Consider the following 20811-nt stretch of genomic DNA (forward strand, 5'->3'; position numbering starts at 1 on the left):
AGCACAGTAAACAGGAAGTAGATTTTTCAGAGCGTTGAGTTGAAGAAGGCGGGGGATTCCTGAGAGACGCACTCATCTCCCGCCTTTGCTGCTGCTCTCCGTCCTTCTCCACTTTCTCCTCCCAGCCCAAAGGAACTCTACCCGGGGCTGCTGGCTCTGAGCGCCGAACCATGGCCGAATACTCCTATGTGAAGTCCACCAAACTAGTGCTCAAGGGAACTAAAGCCAAGAGGTGAGGCTGAGCTCGGCCGGGAGTCTCGACTCCGGGCACAACCCCGGGACCACCCCGGCCAGGGCATCTAGAGGCAGAGCTGCGTGAGATGTGGGTGCGTGACAGCGGAGCCCCTGAAACGGGGAGACCTGTGGCCCATGAGCTCCATGCTTGGAACCCCCAAGGCTTGATTAGGACTTGGATGGGGGTGTGGGGCTCACTGTGAACCGCACCAGTGGCGAAGATTGACGATTCGTTTGCTCGTTTATTGAAAACTCAGATTTTTTTTTTTTATGTTTCTTGTGTCTCGAGACGATGAAAGAATTAGGAGAATTGGAAGAGACAGCCAGCGCAGACCTTAACAGCCAAGTGAGGGCGTGCTAGTGGTGATTTATAATTCGCTCTTTAGGGAAAGATACCTGCCCATTCGTATCTCCGTCCTCTTGTGGAAGATTTGGCCAAAGTCGAGCACTTCTTTGCGGGATCCCTGATAAAGCAGTTTCGGTGGCAGCACTTGCTAGGGAGTGTCGTGCCTTTGAGAACTGCGTGTGAAGAATTGTCCTGGCTGAACCTGCAGCTGCTTAGGTAGCTACAGGGAGAACAGAATCAGCTTCTGAAGCTTTGTAGTTAACATGCAAAGAAGTTAAGGCAAACGTTATTAAAGCCAGTATAGCATTTCCATGTTCCAGAACTCGTGCTGTTTTTGAGACAGGGCTTCCCTGTGTTGCCCTGACTGTCCTGGAACTCTCTATCTGTAGAGCAGGCTGGCCTCGAACTCAGGTATCTGCCTGCCTCCACCTCCAGGGTGCTGGGATTAAAGGTGTGTGCCACCACCGCCTGGCTCAAAATTTATTTAAATACTTTGGATAATCTCTTTTTTCCCTAATATCTCCCTTTGTGTTTTTCGTTTATGGAGCTGTAGTTAATATACCATAAACTCCTTTTAAAGTATTCAGCTAGTGGAATTTAATATATTTACAAGTTCACCGCTATTTAGTTGACGAGTATTTTTACCACTCCAAAGTAAACCCCTTAGTTATTAAATAATCATACCTGCTGCCCCCACCTCCGCCAGTTTCTGTCAACTGCTTTCAGTCAATAAGAATTTGCTTGCTATGAATATTTATGTCAATGGATTATACAATCTATAACTTTTTGTGTTTGTCCTTTTTTTACTTAGGTTGTTGAGACAGGGTCTCACTGTATAGCTCTGACTAGCCTGAAACTCAGAGATCCACCACCTCAACTTCCCACGTGCAAGGGTTGAGGGCATATGATTTCCCTTAGTTTTGAGGAGCATGCATATTGTAGTGCAGTGTATTTATTCTGTTTTGGGGCCGAATGATTTTCTTTTGTATGGTGTTAGCACGTTTTGTTCTTTCTTCATTGATGAACATTTTACACTAGTGATAATGCTATCAGTGTTCCTTTTTTTTTTCCTGGACATAGTTTTTTCATTTTTCTTGGAGGTATATGAGAGTGGAGTCACCTATGCATTATTTATGGTAACTCAGTATTTAGCTTTTTGAGAAATGTTTTCCAAAGAGGTTGTCTTAGTTAGGGGTTCTACCGCTGTGATAGACCAAAAGACACCCAACCGAAGGCATGGTGGTGCTGAGGGTTCTTACCAGCTTCCGTCTTGTAATCCATCATCCAGGAAAGAGAGGGCAGGAACCAGTGTAGAGGCCGTGGAGAAATGCTTCTTTCTGGCTCGTTCAGCCTGCTTTCTTACACAGCTCTGGACCACCTGCCCACAGTACGTTAGGCCCGTCTGTGTCAACCATTAATCAAGGAAATGCCCCTACACGTGTGCCCACAGGCCAACTCTGGTGGGGGCATTTGTTCAGTTGAGGTTGCCTCTGCCCAGATGACTCTAGCTTGTGGTAAGGTGACCAGCACAGAGGCTGCGCCATCTTTTCATTCTTCAGCAACAGAAGAAGGGTAGTAGTCACTCATAGTCCATCATGGTAACTCTAGGAACTGGGCTTCAGTATTATCCTCCTAAGTGGGGAAAGTGATTGACAGATTAAGGGGGGGTTTGTTTGTTAGTCGGTTGGCTGATTTTTTTTTTCCCCTGCAGAGTAACGGGGCTGTATATTATTGTTTTAAATGTAGCAACATGAACACAGGGCTAAGTCAACTTCTCAGTATTTTAAATATCACATATATGTAAATTTTAAAAAATCATTTCTATATAAATCAGTATATAGCTTGAACGGCTCTTCTGAGTGTTTATCTTCTAATTTTTAACACATATATCAGTATGCCCAAACTCATGTATATGTATATCCTTTCTTTCTCTTAGCAAAAAAAAGAAGAGCAAAGATAAGAAGAGAAAACGAGAAGAAGATGAGGAGACCCAACTTGATATTGTGGGTAAGCCACTTTAGTTACTTACTGTGTGAAAAGTTGGCGTCTTTTGTGGTTTCTGTCCCCTTTGAAGTGTTGTCCTCATTAGCACTGATAGTGCTTGTCAGAGCCTTCTCTTAGAAAGTTCACTAGATGTCACTGTTGTTCTTTTATTATTATTTTTTTTTATTTAAAAGGATTTTTTTTTCATTTTACATACCAACCACAGTTTCCTCTCCTCCCGCTCCCCCAACACCTTCCCACAACGCAACGCCCCATCCACTCCTGAAAGGGTAAAACCTTCCATGGGGAGTCAACAAAGTGTGGCATATCAAATTGAGGAAGGACCAAGTCACTCCCTGCTGCATCAAGGCTAAGCAAGGTATTCCTCCATAGGGATTGAACTCCAAAAAACCAGTTCGTACACTAGGGATAAATCCTGGTTCCACTGCCAGTGGGCCCATAGACTGCCCCTGCCACAGAACTGTCACTCACATATAGAGGACCTAGTTGGGTCTGATGCAGGTTCCCCAGCTATCAGTCCAGAGTTCATGAACTCCCACTAGCTCAGATCAGTTGTCTCTGGGTTTGCCATCATGAACCTGACCCCTTTGCTCCTATGATCTCTTCTCCCGCTCTTCAGCTGGACTCCAGGAGCTCATCTCAGTGCTTAGCTGTGGGTCTCTGCATCTGCTCCCATCAGTTCTTACATGAAGGTTCTCTGGTGACAATTAGAGTGATCACCAATCTGATTACAGGGGAGGGCAGTGCAGGCACCCTCTCCACTATTGCTAGGAGTCTTAGTTGGGATCATCCTTGTGGATTCCTGGGAATTTCCCTAGCACCAGATATCTCCCTAACCCCATAACTGCCGCCTCTATCAAGAGTCTCTCTCAGTGTCTATAGCACTAGGCAGTGTTAAGCTATAAGTGGTGAATTATATAAGTTGGGTCTCCACCACCAAAACAAAACTGTGATTGACTTAGTGATGGGTGGCATCAGTGAGCCATGTTTATAGCACCTGTTGCTTTTTGACAGCTTGGCTCTGGGGTGATCCTGCAACCAAGAAACATGTAAACATACCTCTGGCCTTTGAATGGAGGCAACTTGAATTCCCAGGAAGAAAACACAAACATGCCGTGGATAGCTTTTTAGGCAGTGGAGATCTCTAAACGTAATGTATCATTTTCTCTACTTTGGCAGAGACTGAAAATTTTGAAGTCTGTCAAATTTATTATTTTTCTGAAATTCACTATTGAGGTTCTGTGTTAAAATTATTTATTTACTATTGACTGTAGGCTTAGGTGTGGCTCAGTGGTAGGATAGTTACCTAGCATGCCTGAAGGTTTACTATAGGTGTTGGGAAGCATTCATGTGTGTAGCATTTGGTATTGTTATCAGGCATCCTTGGAGGAAAAGGAGAGGCTGTTGGCTGAAGAGCGCCTCTCTCTGTGGGACTCACCTAAACATTGCCAGTGGAAAGCATGTGGGATGGGGTATGCAATCAGAGAAACTATTCTCTTACCCTTTTAGTTTGATTTGATTTGATTTTTGGTTTTCCATGTGGGTGTTTTTTATTTGTTGGTTTTTTGTTGTTTTGTTTTTTTTGTTTTTTGAGACAGGGTTTCTCTGTAGCTTTGGAGCCTGTTCTGGAACTACCTCTTGTAGACCAGCCTGGCCTCGAACTCACAGAGATCCACCTGCCTCTGCCTCCCTAGTGCTGGGATTAAAGGCGTGCGCCACCACCACTCATATTCTTGTCTTTCTGTGTCTCTGCGTGTGTTAGAGACCTGGGCTGTGAGGTTTGTCACAGGAATCCACCCATATAAACAAACAAGTTCAAGCAAAACTGGTAAAATATGAGTAAGGTTCAGGATTATGTCACTGTAAAGTTCTAAGGATTGAACAGGAGCTATGCACGGTGGTACAATTAGGAGAAAGTCAATGAAGGATAAACCAGGTTTCTCTGTGATGATTCTTATGATCATCAAATATAGGCTTTTAGAAATGTTATAGTATAAGCAGCAGAAAACCTTGAGCAACCCTAAAGTAAATAAAATGGTTAAACCTTGATTTTTTTTTTATTTTGTAGGAATCTGGTGGACTGTATCCAACTTTGGGGAGATTTCAGGAACCATTGCCATTGAGATGGATAAAGGAGCATATATCCATGCACTGGACAATGGCCTTTTTACACTGGGAGCGCCGCATAGAGAAGGTTTGTGATGGGGAAGCCCTGCCAAGTAGAACCTTACAAAGTTTGTACTTAAGTCCTGAGGCATGTTTCAAAGCAAGACTGCCATCAACCTGAGCTCCTCCCATTCTCCCTTTCTCATTCCTGTTATTATGAAGCGTCTTTTTCCAGAATAAGTGTTGGAAACTTTCTGACTACTATCAGAAACCCTATGGAAAAAAGAATAGCATTAAAATCACATAAAACCTACAATTGTAAGTGGAAAGAAAAGATAAAAAAAGTAATGAATCAGAAGTGTGAAGTTTTTTTCTTCCTTTAGAACTGGTATGGTTAACAGACATTTAGATGTTTTCTCCTTATCCTTAGCCTACAAGGAAGCACCACAAGGAATGCAGTAATTGGAAAATAAAAGGGCGTATGCCTTGGCCAGAATGGATGTTCCTTGGGTAAATAAAAGCAGTTAGTAATTCACAAACTGTTATTTATGTGCTGTGTTTTAAAACGTAAGATTATAGTGGCAGTGGCTAAATAAGTCATGCTAAACTGTCCTTCAAAGTACATAAATTCACCCTGTAACAATGCCTTGATAGTATAGATGGTGCATTATTACAGTGTGTGCAAATATCTTAATATCCTTACCTGTAATTTCAGGGGGAAAAATAGTTTTTAAAGCATAAAATATCTTTATGTATGTATTTATAGCAAAAGTTATATATTTACCATTTTTGTTTCTCTGTAGTTGATGAGGGCCCCAGTCCTCCAGAGCAATTTACTGCTGTCAAACTGTCTGATTCCAGGTAAGCTTTAGTTGAACTGTATTTAAAAGCCTTAAAATTAAACTTCACTTAACCATGCATTGTGGTGCATGCCTTACCTACCAGCACATAAAAGACAGAGTCGGGAGGACCAGGAGTTCAAGGCCACTTTGGCTGTATAATGTACACGGAACCCTGTTTCGAATAAGAATAATTTCACTTTTGTGTAAAAAAAAAAGCTACACTATTGGTGAATACAGTCAGCATAATTTTAATTGAAAGACAGTATTTTGAAAAGGAGATTATTTCCCTCTTTTTTTTTCTTTTCTTTTCTTTCTTTTTTTTTTTTTTTTTTTAAAGACAGTGTCTCTCTATGGAGTCCTGGCTGTCCTGAAACTCACTCTGTAGACCAGGCTGGCCTCAAATTCTCAGAGATCTGCCTGCCCCTGCCTCCCAAGTGCTGGGATTAAAGATTTGTGCCACCACACCTGGCTTGAAAAGGAGATTTTTATGGTATTCAGAAAACATTCATAATCAGAATTGTTTTTGATTTCTGGTTTTGGGAGTTTGGGGGAATGTCTACATGTATAATAAGAGCCTAAAAATGAAAATTAATAATGTCAACAGACCAAGTTAAATAGATCAGAAAGAGCATGAGAAGAAAATAAACATGAAAGAAGATCTGCCAGTGATTCTATTTTGTATGGATTTACAGCAACCCCCAACTGCATATGAAGTCAGTTCAACTTCCCCAGAAACTGATTGGCAAATAAAAATCAGAAATCAAAGTTTTCTAAAATCACATTTAAATAATGAGTTTTATATTTCGCTTTTCAGCGAAAAGTTTTATATTTCGCTTTTCAGACTTAGGAGCAAAGCAAAGGAACAAAATGTCAGTCAGTAAATTTCCTTATGGTTACAAACAGAAATCTTATGAGCAGTAGAAAGTGAGGAAGGTATTTGCAACAATCTCCCCAGGCAGTGAGTGGTTAGCTGGTGGTGTGTCTGCATAGCATTCACAGTGCTGACGGCATCAGTAGAAAGGGGACACACACCAGCTAGTTTTGAAGTGGAAGAGGAAAATACAGACATGCTGATACCTTTCTCCCTAGTAACTATTGTGCAAATATTTTCCCATGTTGTATATTTCAGCATTTTTAGTATATTGGTTATTTTTCTTACTTTCTTACTGAGACCTGACAAGAAACAACTTAAGAAAAAATAGTCAGATTTTTGGTTTAAGAGAATAAGGATGATCTTGACAGAGAATGTGTCGCAGAGTCCAGGGAGGCAGAAGAGTGCGCATGTGTCCAGGACTCCATATTACCAGGCATCAGCATAGTGAGGGGTGAGCCGGCCCACAGCTGGCTTTCTTCTTTTCCTCACTTCATATATTCTGGAAACCCAGTTCGTAAGATGGTACCACTCACATCATGGTATGTATTGCCTCCTCAGTTAAAACGCTCTGGGCCTACCCTCAAAGACACCCAGATCAATTTAGCAATGAAAACATACTTCGTTTTTCTTTTCTTCCCCTCTCTCTCTCTCTCTCTCTCTCTCTCTCTCTCTCTCTCTCTCTTCCTCTCTCTCTCTCTCCCCTTCCCTCCCTCCCCCCCTCTCGCTCTCCCTCCCCCCCCCCTTTCACACAGGATTTTACTATGTACCTCTGGCCGGCCTGGAACTTGTCATGTAGTCCAAAGTGGCCTCTAACTCACAAATTCACCTGTCTTTGCCTCGTGTGCAAAAGCACATGCCACCGTACCGAGGATATACTTTTTCAAAAGTACATGATTAAAATAATTTTTTAGCCTGATGCATAGGTTAGAGCAGTGGTTCTCAACTTGGGGGTCGAACGACCCTTTTACAGGGGTCACATCAGATATCCTGAATATCATATTATTTACATTACTACTCATAATAGTAGCCAAATTACAGTTATAAAGTAACAACAAAATAATCTCATGGTTGGGGTCACCACAACATGGGGAACTGTGTTAAAGGGTCACAACATTGGGAAGGTTAAGAGCTGCTGGCTTAGAACACAACCCATCTCCTCAGTAAAATCTCTCTTAAATTGAGGTGAGAATCGAAGTTGTTGTAGCCTTTACATGAAAGCAGGTTAACAAACTGTAAAGTTTTAACATCTGGTGGGAGTCAGCCTGGGCTATTAAAAACCCTGTTTTACAATCATAAGTTAATAACCTTCAATCCAGTGCCTTCTTCTTCTAAAGACAGATCAGCAGTTTTATATATATATATATCAGGGAAATCAGTAAGATTGTAATAGCATAAAAGATGACTTTTATTTTATTGTTTTTCCCTCTGGCTCTTACAGTATTTTTTTTATTTATATTTTATTTTATTTATTTATTTTATTATTATTTATTAAAATTTATTAAAATTTCCACCTCTTCCCAGCCTCCCTTTCCCCTCCCCCTCCCCACCTCCCTCTCCAATAATGGTTTATACATCTGTGATAGGACAATAATGCATTTGGAAAACAATTTCTGTATAATATAAGATATTGTATAATAATTATATTAGAAAATAAAATATAAGATTATAGAGAATATAGTATTCACTATAAACGTGTCTGGATTTATTAATGTATATGCCTATATATACACACAGCTATATAAGTAAACATAATATACTCTTTATTTTATATTTAAATTTTTACTCTTAGTTTTTAACATTTACCTTTTTTATTAAACCAAAGGATTGCCCTGAAATCTGGCTATGGAAAATATCTTGGTATAAATTCAGATGGACTTGTTGTTGGGCGGTCGGATGCAATTGGGCCAAGAGAACAATGGGAACCAGTGTTTCAAGATGTAAGTACTATTACTTAGACGGGCGCTCTGCCAGTTTAAGAAAACATCATTATTAGGAAAAGCACACTCTCTAAAACTAACAATAAAACAGTAAAGGGTAGATTGTAATAGTATTATACATTAAACTGAAAAAAATTAGAATGAAGTTATAACCCTATAATGATATCAAAACAGTGCATTGAAAAGGAGTCCCTTCCCCATTCTGGTTTCTGGCCACCGTTGAGGCCTTGTTGTCTGAAAAGAAGTAAATCCCAGGGTGTTCCAGGAGCATTGGTTTCACATCAGTTGGTTCAGAACCTTTAGAGACTGACAAGAGGTAATAGAGGAAGCTAATGCATTGTGACTGTTTGTGTATGAAATAGTAAATCATGGTATCATTCACGGAAATATATACACTTTGTAGAGCTCTAAGTTTCAATTTATGGAAGAAAATCAGTATAAACAAGTTTAAGATATGTCAATTTTAGCAAATATCAGTTGTAATATATCAAAAACTGTAAAGAAAACTAGAACAGGCCAGAGAAGTTCAGTAGCTGTTCAGTTCAGCACAGTGTGCGTCAGGACTGCAGAGGTGGCTCCTTGGCAGGAACACCTGTGGCATCAGTATGAGGACCTGAGTTGAGATTGCAGCAGCCTGACCTGTCTACTGTCCTTGGCCACCCTAACAGCAGTGGGTATAGGCTCCATCTCATGGCGTGGCCTTAAATCAAATTCGATACTGGTTGCTTACTACTCCCACAAGCTTTGAGCCACTGTTGCGCCAGTGTATCCTGCAGGCAGATCACCTTTGTAGATAAAAGGGTTTGTAGCTGGGTTGGTGTTTACCTTTTTCCTTTGATAGCTTCCAGGCCACCTTCCAATATCATGAACAGGAGATAAGGCTCTAAGTAGGTGCCAGCTCTACTCCTTTGAGTTTAGTGAGTTATGTGGGTATTGCCTTCAGTAATAAAGGTCTTGCTATCATTTTTTTCAAGAGCAATCAGTAACCCTGCTGCTAGCCTAAGTTGTGAAGTTCCCATAGGACCCTATTGACCAACAACTTGATGAGATGTATGTTGCAAGGAGGGCCCTATTGTTAGTCCTGGCCACCCAGCTAACTTAGCCCCGAAATAACCACACAGAAACTCTATTCATTAAATCACTGCTTGGCCCATTAGCTCTAGCTTATTATTGGCTAACTCTTACATCTTCATTTAACCCATTTCTATTAATCTGTATATCGCCACATGGCAGTGGCATACTGGGCAAAGATTTGACATGTCTTACTCTGGTGGCAGTTCCATGGCAGCTTCCTCTGACTCTGCCTTCTTTCTCCCAGAATTCAGTTCTGTCTTCCCCGCCTACCTAAATCCTGCCCTATCAACAGGCCAGTGCAAGTTTCTTTATTCATTAATCAAGAAAAGCAACACACAGACAGAAAGACTCCTACACCATTTCCCCTTTTCTGTTTAAACAAAAAGGAAGGCTTTAACTTTAGCATAGCTAAACTACATATAACAAAACAGGTGTCAAGCAAGAATTACAGTTACAATATTTATATGTACTTTATCTTTTATCATAACTAAGGAAAACTATAACTATAAATTCTTTAACTTCATCAAAGACTCCAGTTAACAGGAAGTGCATTGTAAGCAACTCCCAAAACTCTAGAAATGACAAAGACATCTTGCTGCCTGGACAGTCACCCAAAGTTCTTCTGTCTGTTGGGGCATCCATCTTCAGCCCACAGGCCCATAGTATCTAGCATACTTTTCCATGAAGCAGAAATTTCAAAGACAGTTTAGTCACTTTCTTCTGTATCCTGCAGAATGGCTAGCAGACTCTTTCATGAAGCAGGAACCCTGAAGGATTATCTCACCTTTACGCAAGTTCAACAGTCATTTCTCTGTGGGTCCTGCATATTCAGTTAAGCAGTCCAGGCAAGAACAGTTTCCTGCTCAAATGGCTAACCAACTCCATAAGGAGCCTCTTCGATACCCATCTTCCTCTTGAAGTAACTGGTGCTGCCAGGAGCAGACGTGTCTCACTGTCATGAAAATTCATAAGTTCTTAAACATTTTAAATGCCGTATTCTGAAGGTCTCTGAAAGATTTGAAGAGCACCTGTCAGACTGAAATATATCTCTATACATCTAGCAAATCTAGCTAACGTGACTACAAGCTTGAGTATTGTAGATGACTATATTTTTTTATTATACATTACATTTTTAAATGAACTACACAGTCACAACACCTTAATCAAGAACAGAAATATACATATAACAAGATTGACCTTAAATTTATATCAGTAAACCAAGATCTATACCAATGCAAATGTCACCCATTCCCTGTCCTGGAAGCTGTCTTTGATAATGAAAGATATCCATTTGGGGTTCTATCTCCCCTGTTCTTTGGTGATTTCGTTTAGATCACCTTCATATGTCTGTATTTTGGAAGTTTCTACTGTATTAGGCTTTCGTGTGACCCTGCAAATGGCCCTTAATTTTAGAAATTCCTTCCTGTATTCCCCCCGTTCCCCAATCCAAGCTCTTACCCCTCATCCATCTATAACTATCCTCCCTAGGGAGATGTGTCTCTCCTCCCACTCCCTTGTTCTATACCTCACCTCTGTGGTTACATGGATCATAGCTTGCTTATCAGTGAATTAATAGCTAACATCAACACGTAAGTGGATTTTTCTTTCTAGATTTGAGTTACCTCACTCAGGATGGTTTTTTTTCTAGTTTCATCCATTTACCTGTAAATTTCATGATTTCATTTTTTTAATGTCTGAACAATATTCTATTGTGTAAATGTACCATATTCTTCTTTTGGGGAGCCTCTAGGTTGTTTCCAATTTATGGCCTGTGTGGTTGCTCAGCACTGACAGCCTGATTATCAGAACCCACATGAAGGTGGAAGGAGAGCACTAACTCAACAGAGCTGACCTCTGCGCACACACTATGACACGTGTACATGCATGCATACATCATACATGCACAATAACTAACTTAAAAATACAATAAAAATTATACTAGTTGGGAAGACCAATATATCATAGGTCAGGATGACAAACTACAAGGCCATTTATTTCACTTTACTTTTAGGAAGACACTTTCCTTTCTTATAATTCAAACAAAAGACTTAAAAGCCAATGTGCAGCAGGTTAAACTGCAGAAGCAGTTACCCACGGCCCCAGTGGATTCTGGGAGAGGGTGTGGCTGCATACAGTGGAGTCCTGCCGCCTTGACTAAGACACCAAACAGAATCCGTGGGATTCATGCTGTTCTAACTGGATGTTTCAGGGTTATTCTGTATTATTGTATTTGTGAATTGTTTTCCTGATAGTCAAAGTTTTCTATAAGAATCATCCAAATAAAAATTATAATTAAACCTTACAATTAGGAGAACTTAACTATAATTCACATTCAGATCCACAAGAAAATTAGTTTTTGAAGTTTTATTTAGTAGAAATCAGTATAATCATAAACATTTGATCCCTAAAAGTATGTCACTCTACACAGAATTCCCTATAGGCCAAAGGCTTTTAATGCTTTTAATTATGGAATAAAAGAAATTGCACTTGGAATACCAGTATTTCAGTAAATTATTGTATATTATTCATAAGTTTTGTTTTCTTTATAGATAAATTTTAACTTAAGTATTGAGTTGTATCTTCAGAGATAGGAATTAAAGAAATTAATTTTATTAATTAATTAATTAATTAATGTCCTGATAGAAGAAAGTAAAAGGTAATAAAGGGTTTAGTGTGATAATATTTGAATATCAAGATTTGGGGTGATTTTGGTTTTCCTTCTGTATGCTTTTGTATTTTGCAGGATTTCTCAAAATTCTTCTTGATTTTATAATTGGGGAGAAATTTTTAAATTAGGTAAATGACTTACGATTTCTACAAGTCTTCATAGCTTGTTTTATTTTATTTTTTTGTTGTTGTTGTTTTATTTAGGGGAAAATGGCTTTATTGGCCTCAAATAGCTGCTTTATTAGATGTAATGAGGCAGGTGATATAGAAGCAAAGAATAAAACAGCAGGAGAAGAAGAAATGATAAAGGTAAGTACCTCCTACAGGCTGTGGTGATGTCCGTGAAACATTGGACAGCCCCGACTGTCCCTTTCCCACCCTAGCCCCGTCTTCTGTGCTCACCCAGAGGTGCTTTAACTATCACACGTCCAGGGATGCCGTGTTTGTGCTATGCAGATGAGAAACCAATGGTCAGAGCTTCTACACAGCTTTCCTAATACTTCATGTTTAAGATAGATGATATGTTCTCATAGCATGGAAGTCTCAAAGTGAAAGCACACAAAGCCTTGCGTCTCCCGCCTGCACTGCTTACCTAGTTCCCATCCTGCCCTGTCCCTGCCTATCCCCCGTTGTTCGCTTCATTTGGTGTTACTGTTGCTTGCTTGCTGTACTGTCTTATATAAACACCTTTCCTGTTTACTGTTGTATCCTGAAGATCCCTGTCCCTGTAAATCTGTATCAGATGTCTTGCCCTCCTCACCTACATAGTGCTCTGTTTTAGAGTTCTTTCTTACTTTATTCAGGCAGTCTCTTATAAATTGAAATGTAGATTGTCTCCTGGCTTTTGTCCTCAAACAATGCTGCAACACATGACTGAATCTGCAAATATATATATATGTCATAAATAAACTTTCAGGATCATCAGGTAGCTAAATGGAATCTGATGAAACCTTGTTTAAACTTATATTTGATTCCAGCTGATTCTGTAAGTGATACATGTGTACAAAATCTAAAACACATCATATATTTTGAGCTTGTCTTTTCCTAAATCTTATTGCTAAGTTCATTGTTTTCTTGGCTTGAGTAAGAAATCACTTAGAGTGCTCTTGCCTAGCAGGTGAGGAGAGGAAGATAAATGTGTAACCTATTGGGTTCTCATCAATATCTAGATTAGATCCTGTGCTGAAAGAGAAACCAAGAAGAAAGATGACATCCCAGAAGAGGACAAAGGAAATGTGAAGCAGTGTGAAATCAACTATGTGTATGTATTTTCCTTTCAGACTCCACTCTGACAGTAGGGTTTCTCAGGACACCTGATAACAAAGTACCTGCAGGAATGAAGAGCCAGTAATGGGAACTCAAGGACAGAGCGAAGAGCTGTGTGCTTAAAGCTAAAGACACTTGGGTTAGTCAGCTCTCCTTCCTCTAATAGAGTTACTGTCACCCAGAGGCCATTCATGTTCCAGAAATGAGGGCTACAGCCAGCCAGCATCCTTAGAAGGAAGCTGTGTAGGGCTACGCGAGTGACAGCCCCTTTGATGGATCATAAGAAATCACCTTTGTAATAGAAAAACTGTCAATTTCTGAAGAAATATAATTAGGTTTGTTAAATAAATGAGTGGGGGAAACTTTTAGTAGTATTTGGAATTTAGTAAGGGAACACAATAAAAGTTTGAGTTTGATTTTTTTCAATGAGAGATCTTCTTCACAGAAAGAAATTTCAGAGCTTCCAAGACCACAAACTCAAAGTAAGCAAAGAAGATAGTAAAATTCTTAAAAAGGCTCGGAAAGATGGGTTTTTGCATGAGACTCTTCTGGACAGGTAATTGCATATTTGCATAATTTCAACAGTTTCAAAGGTAGTATGTTCTTATATTGCTGTTGTTTTAGGATTTCTGTCTTCTCTAATTTATATGGTAATGTTACCTAAAGAAGACATAAGACTGGGTAAAGTGTGCTAAAAACAAATTTCTAAATTATAACCAGAATGTAAATACTTAAATTCATTTAGCTTTTCAGGTTCGTCTTAAACTATTTCATAAATTTACTGAACCACCAGGTCATTTTTATATTGCAGTGATTACCATGCTTCCTCCAGGCTGTCTCCATGGTGTAGCAGTTACCATGCTTGCCTCTCATAAGTTTGCTTCCCATCATCTTCCCTTAAAAATTTGGAACAAAGCTAGAAAGTTGCTTGAGTAATGCCAAGATTCTGTGTGTTCTGTTTGTATGGTAGAGGTTTCTAAAACAGATTCAGTGTATGAATTTGTATCCAGACTAAAAGTCTAGTAAGGGAAATTGAACCTGTTTTAGTAACGTTAGATTTAGCAGTGTGCAAGATATTTATAATACATTAATATTTGTTCCAGTTTATTTTTGTTTTAAAAAGTAACAGCCTACAGTTACTACCTGGAAAAACAGGCAGGGAAGTTAGCTGCGGTCTTAAAGCTGTCTGTCAATAGAGTGCCGAACTAAAAAGGAATCTGATAATCTCCTGTCAGTCATAAAGCCTCCTGTTATAAATCACTCTTAAGCCTTCCCACTATCTGATAAATAATACTTAATTGCATACTTCCTGTTAACTGGTTGGTAAAGGTGAACTCAGTTAATGGGAGGAATTTTTTTTTAGTTGAAAAATTAATATGTGTGTGGTTTTGAGAAGTCAAAAGGACATAAAATATAGTCAGACTGTGAACTCTAAAATAGAATAAGCTGTTTGTTTAGCAACTTTTAAACCAGTTTAAAAAAATACACCATTGTTGCCCAGTAGAAGCTTAGGGCAGGCTTAAGCTCATGAATGACTAATGTGTCTCTTGTGACCTGAAAAAGCCCTTAAGCCACCTCTGTTGAATATTACAAAATAAGTTTCATAAGACTAAAGAAAGTTGAAAGGTAAAGCTTTAATAAAATATTTTAATGTGAATGTTGAATACAGTGATGAAAATAGAAGAGTTTCCAGGCTTGTTTTCTAGTTTGTAGCAATTGACTCTATATGGTGTGTTTTACATTGGTTGTTCTTTGTGTCTTAAAACAGGAGAGCCAAATTGAAAGCTGACCGATACTGCAAGTGACAGAGACGTTTTTGTGGTGCTTTCATTTTTGTTTTTTTTTGGGGGGGGGTTGTTTGTTTTTGTCCTGAATAAAAATATTCAGTATAACTCTGCTTTTACAGATTTCTTGAGTTCTTTCAAAATTACAGCTTAATTTATTATCTAGGTTGACCAAGATTGATCAAGTTTAATCGACATCCTTCATGGAATTTACTTTTCAGGTAAGAGTAACCACTTAAAGGACTGCAGAACTTCTTCACTGAATCCTCTGTCGTGTTTCTTCAGAAAATACGCTCCCCTGCTGCGCTGGGCTCTTGCTTGTTGCTCTGCTGCCTCTCTTTATCGCGGTCCAAGCTTGATCTGCACATTTAGAGGATGTTAGAGTGTAAGTAAAGCCTCGATACTCTTTTCTTTCTTTCTTTCTCTCTCTCTCTCGTTTGTTTGGGTTTTTTTTCTTCTATCTTCCTTGTTTGTTTGATTGATCAATTGCTTGTTTTGTAGTCTAGTATCACAATAGGGATCGTCCTGTTCTGCAGAAGGACATTTCAAGGCCAGCCTGGGTTGCATGAGACCCTGTCTCAAAAAAGGGGCAAAAAAAAAAAAAAAAGTGTTTTAGTCAGGTTCTCTAGAGGAGCAGAATGGGGTTAGAGTGGGGAGGAGGGGGCTTTAAAATACTGATAGCCATATCACACCTGAGACACTAAGAACCCAGTCCTCAGTTTTTGCGACTGGGTACCTCAGTAGTTTGAGCTGTCCTAGAATAGCAGAAAATAGCTCTCTCACAGTGGGGGCAGTGACCCACACTTACTTACTTCATGAGTTGGGATTTCGCACCAGAAGCGCAGGAACTTCCCATAGAGCCTGTGGTCCCTGCTCCATAATGAAGGCTTGGAAATGCTCATAGTGAAGGAACCAGCAGTGTGAATCAGCTCAGCACAAGAGGGAAAGGTGGACACGCCACAGTCAGAGTGGGCCTTCCCACATCTGGGATATCAGGGCAAGTATTTGGGTGAGGCTCTTCACTCAGCTGATTATAATTTGTGACAAGTTGACATTAAAATCAACCATAATTGAAAAGAAAACTTTGCTAGCCAGTCAAACTCTGCCTACTTTGGGGTTTTATGTTCCGTGCCTCTCCAAATCTAGTCTTAGTGTTCTGTACCTGGTGTCTGCTTTACGTAGGCACCCTCGGCCCACCTTATCCCTGTCTCAGCAGGACGAGGGCGCTTCCAGACAGCCTCAGTCCACCACAGCCAGAAATCCTCTAACCTAGAATGCCAATGCTCCAAGGCTGTAAAACCTGCAAACTCGCATGATCGTCTGGGCTTTCTCCCCTCCCAACACCACAGAGTAATAGCACAAAGTTAGCGAATAAAATGGCAGCCCATCTGTAGTCTTTAGTATAGATTTCCAGGAACCATCCTTAGATGCAAGGCTTGACAAATACAACATTAGACCCGAAGTCTGCTTTTAAGAAAAACTCCAAGTCTGAAGCAAGTGATAAAAAACACATTGGGAGGTGGGGCTGAAGTCACTAAAAGATGGAGAGATATGTTGAAGGATTGGCAGAATTAATACTATTCAAAAAAGATAGCTGTATTACTCAATGTAAGCTAGAGATTCAGGGCAATTCCCATAAAAATCCCAATGATGTTTTTAACAAAATTAGAAAGCAACAGTTACAAAAGCATAAAAGACTCAATAATGCAGTCCTTAACAGTATCTTAAAACCCAATCTCATGCTATGGAGCCATAGTAACAAGAATATGATACAGGTGAAATAAAAGACATCACCAACAGAAAAGCAAAGTTCTCAGGATAAATCCATGTACTTGGCAAAGTTGTCAAAAACACATTGGACAAAATACTGCCTCTGTAATAAACCATTCTGGGAAAACTGGATTTCCACACACACATCATTTGTCTTGTATTAAGGTAAAAATGAATTGAAGATCACAATGTAAGACCTGAAACCAGGCACTGGGGGAAAACAGGATTTTACGAAAAGGATCCCAGTACCACAAGAAACAATCCCAAGACCTGATAAGAGATAATTGATAATCACATGAAGTGTAAAGTTCTACACAGCAAAGGAACATTCACCAGTGAAGAGGAAACTATTGAATGAGGGGAAATAACAAAATGGCTCATTACACATCAGACAGGATGAATACCTAGAGTAATGAACCTCAAAAATTAGACAAGTCATGTATTCAATAAATGGAATGATGATCCAAGTAGCCAGTTCCCTGAAGAAGACATGCAAATGGCCAATAAGTTGGAAAACACTCAACATCTTGAGCTAATAGGAAATGCAAATTACAACTGCTTTGAGATTTCATCTCACCCAGTAAAACTTACCATTAAGAAAGCATGCTGCAGAAGAGGTGAGGAAGAGGAACCCTTCTCCACTGATGGCGGGAGTACAGACTGATGGCAGCTACCTTTGAAAAAAACCATATGGAGGGACTGGAGAGGGATCAGCACTTGTTGCCCTTGCAGAGGACCTGGGTTTAGTTTCCAACAGACACACGTTGGCTAACGACAGTCTGTAACTCCAGTGACAGATATGATACCTGCCCTCGGGCTACTGTACACATCTGCGTACAGATAGACAGACATGCAAAACACCCATACACATAAAAAAAAAAAACATGCTGGGTATGTGGCATACACCTTTAATGCCAGCAAGTACAGAGTCTGATGGATCACTAAGTTCGATGCCAGCCTGGTTTATGTAGTAAGTTCTAGAACAGCCAAGACTACAGAAAGAAACCATGTTTCGAAAAAATAATAATAAACCTGTTTTAAAAATCAGTATGGAGGTTCCTCAAAAAAAAAAAATAGAACTACTGTATGACTTAGCCATACCACTTGAGCATATACACCAGCAACTAAGCGACATGCCACAGAGATACCTTCCCACCCATGCTCATTGCTTCACTGCTCACAAGAGCCAGGAAACTGAAACAGATGTGTACTCATCTACAGATCAGTAGATAAATGTAGCAAAAACAGGATGGAATTTTAAACAACCATACAGGAAGGTGCAGTCACGACATTTGCAAGAAATTGGATCTAACTGGAAATCATTAGGTTTCCAAAGAAGTCAGACTCGCACAAATACTACATGTTTTATCATTCTGAATTTCATTTAGAATGACGTGTGTGTGTGTGTGTGTGTGTGTGTATGTGTGTGTATGTGTGTGTGTGTATTTTGAGGAGGTGTGTCATGGAGATGGGAGGAAGAGACCAAAAGGGAAATGGAAAAATTAATGGAACATTTGTAATAGGAAAGCAGTAAAAGGAGACAAATTGGGGGTGAGGAAGCACAAAGCGTGTGAAAATGCCGTGGTGGAACTCATCCCTCTGCTAACCTAAAAACTAAAAAAGAAACCCATTTTGAAAAGCACTACCATCAAAAGAACCTTGATTTCAAACCCTAGCATGGTGCCCAAGACTCTGCCTGCCAACTGACTTTCCTGGGACAACATTCCATCTGTCTGCATTTCGTACAAAGTCTAGTCCTGGATCTCTGATAGCCTCATATTCTCCAATTTTCTTCCCTTATTACGATAAGCATACCTAATTACAGGTCCTGAGAAGATAAAAGTATGTATTGCGTTATGAGGTAAACGTACCAGTGAAGGCGGACACTAAGTGTAGATAACAAATCTGCCCAGTTATCTACATCAGTGCTTCTGGAACATCAGTCTGGAAGAGTGGCAGAGGTTAAATCAGGAGTCACAGAGCGAGAGTGCCCGAGGCCCGGGATTCAACCCATACTTGGTGGTATGGAATAAAGGCGTGTAATTGTTTCCTCTTTACATCTCACATCTCAGGTCACTGTGAGGAATCCTGTTTAAGGCATTGCAGGAGTCTCTGACTACAGTAGTGCCCTGATCTAACAGTCTGGTAGCCTTATCAAAAAATAAGATTATACGAGATAAAAAACATCTGAGAAAAAGCGCCCACATTTTTTCAGATTAGATCTTACCTAACCGTATAGAAGTTCATTGAGGTGTATAAACTGATTTCTTAGAGGAAATATCATCTTAATATAAAATATTTCTATTGAAAATAATACTTTATGTACTCTGAAATATTTACAACTAATAAATATCACATATTTTTAAAACTAATGACTTGCCAGTTACAGTGGTATATAACTATAATCCCAAGATTTGAGAGGTGGAACAAGAGGATCAGAAATCCATTCTGAATTACATGATGCTCTTATCTCGAACAAAACAAAATGAACAAAAAGTAACTTACCAGGATTGCTTTTGTTTTTAACCTTTGAGAGTTTTTTGGACACGGTCTCAAGTAGCTCAGGCTGGCCTCAAATTTACTATGTGGCTGAAGCTGGTCTTCAACACCTGATCTTCCTACTTCAACTTCCCAAGTACTGGTATTGCAGGTGTGTATCTCCATGCCTGGCTTTCAGCATCTAAATATTAAAATCACAGTAATGTGGAAACTGAAGACACTAAAACTGAAAATGTGAGCTAGTGAGAAGGAAAAGAATTAGGGTTCAGGTTGGTGTGGGGTGCTATTGAAGATCATTGCAGACATGCTGTGGTGACATCCATCCTGATAGATGGGGACAGTAGGGGTGATGGGTCTGGATGACATCCGTCCTGATAGGGACAGTAGGGATGACGGGTCTGGATGGCATCCGTCCTGATAGAGGAGGACAGTAGGGGTGACGGGTCTGGATGACATCCATCCTGATAAAGGGGGACAGTAGGGGTGACGGGTCTGGATGACATCCTTCCTGATGGATGGGGACAGTAGGGGTGACGGGTCTGAATGGCATCCGTCCTGATAGATGGGGACAGTAGGGGTGAAAATCAAAAGGGCATTATATGGGAAAATCCAAGTATTTCTTTTGGAAATTTGTTATTTTCTATCTCTTCTCCGTGGTTGGGTTGAAGTCCTGCAGATAAATGGTTCCTCCTGCCTGCTTTCCATGTAGCTGGCATTAGATATAAAAACATAGTCATTCTTTCTTTCTCCTGTGGTTCTGTCCCCACCCTGCTGTAACTGTACACAGGAGCTGAGAGGAATCATACTTGTGGACCTTCTATGTCATTGCTTAGTGTCACAGACTAATACTAAATGCAGGGATGTTTTCTTTTCTGGGACTCTCATGCCAAATTAAGCTCTGGAGCTGAAGTTTTCACAGCCAGGTCTTCCAATACGGTAGAATTTATACCGTGTCCCTGCAATACGGTAGGTTTTATACAGTGTATGACCCTGTGCTGGCTAGTATTGTGTCAACTTGATACAAGTTAGAGTCACTGGAGAGGAAGGAAGCTTGATTGAGAAAATGTCTCCATAAGATCCAGCATTTTCTTAATTAGTGATTTATGGAGAAGGGCCCAGCCCATTGTGGGTGGTGCCACCTCTGGCCTAGTGGTCCTGGATTCTGTAAGAAAGCGGGCTAAAGCCAGGTGGTGGTGGTGCATGCCTTTAATCCCAGCACTCGAAAGGCAGAGGCAGGTGGGTCTCTGAGTTTAAGACCAGTCTGGTCTACAGGGTGAATTCCAGAACAGAGAGACCCTGTCTCAAAAAAAAAAAAAAATCAAGAGGGAGAGGGGAGGGAGCAAGTGAAGGGAGGAAGAGAGGGAAGGAGAGAGAGAGAAGAAAAGCAGGCTGAACAAGCCATGAGGAG

At 40.1% G+C, this 20811-nt stretch overlaps 1 protein-coding gene and 1 long non-coding RNA gene across 3 annotated transcripts in view; one reads left to right on the forward strand and one right to left on the reverse strand.

Moving 5' to 3' along the window:
* Positions 1-15242, forward strand: Frg1 (FSHD region gene 1). The gene is made up of 9 exons (XM_048441686.3): positions 1-232; positions 2517-2587; positions 4653-4778; positions 5494-5551; positions 8229-8343; positions 12289-12393; positions 13254-13345; positions 13796-13906; positions 15119-15242. Exons 1-9 carry the CDS (start codon positions 171-173, stop codon positions 15153-15155), a joined length of 777 nt encoding a protein of 258 aa, XP_048297643.1. The 5' UTR covers positions 1-170; the 3' UTR covers positions 15156-15242.
* Positions 14966-20811, reverse strand: part of LOC125405277 (uncharacterized) — a 19054-nt gene continuing 13208 nt past the window's right edge. The window contains exons 2-4 of one of the 2 annotated variants that reach the window (XR_014998493.2): positions 19410-19584; positions 17496-17578; positions 14966-15494 (exon numbers count right to left, since the gene is read on the reverse strand). This is a non-coding gene — a long non-coding RNA (uncharacterized LOC125405277). Of the gene's footprint in view, positions 15708-17495; positions 17579-19409; positions 19585-20811 lie in introns of both variants that reach the window. The other variant, XR_007233524.3, reaches the window with a different exon arrangement.

The sequence above is a fragment of the Myodes glareolus genome, chromosome 23 (assembly GCF_982192425.1).
Source record: "Myodes glareolus chromosome 23, mMyoGla1.1, whole genome shotgun sequence".
In the NCBI taxonomy this organism is placed as follows: domain Eukaryota; kingdom Metazoa; phylum Chordata; class Mammalia; order Rodentia; family Cricetidae; genus Myodes; species Myodes glareolus.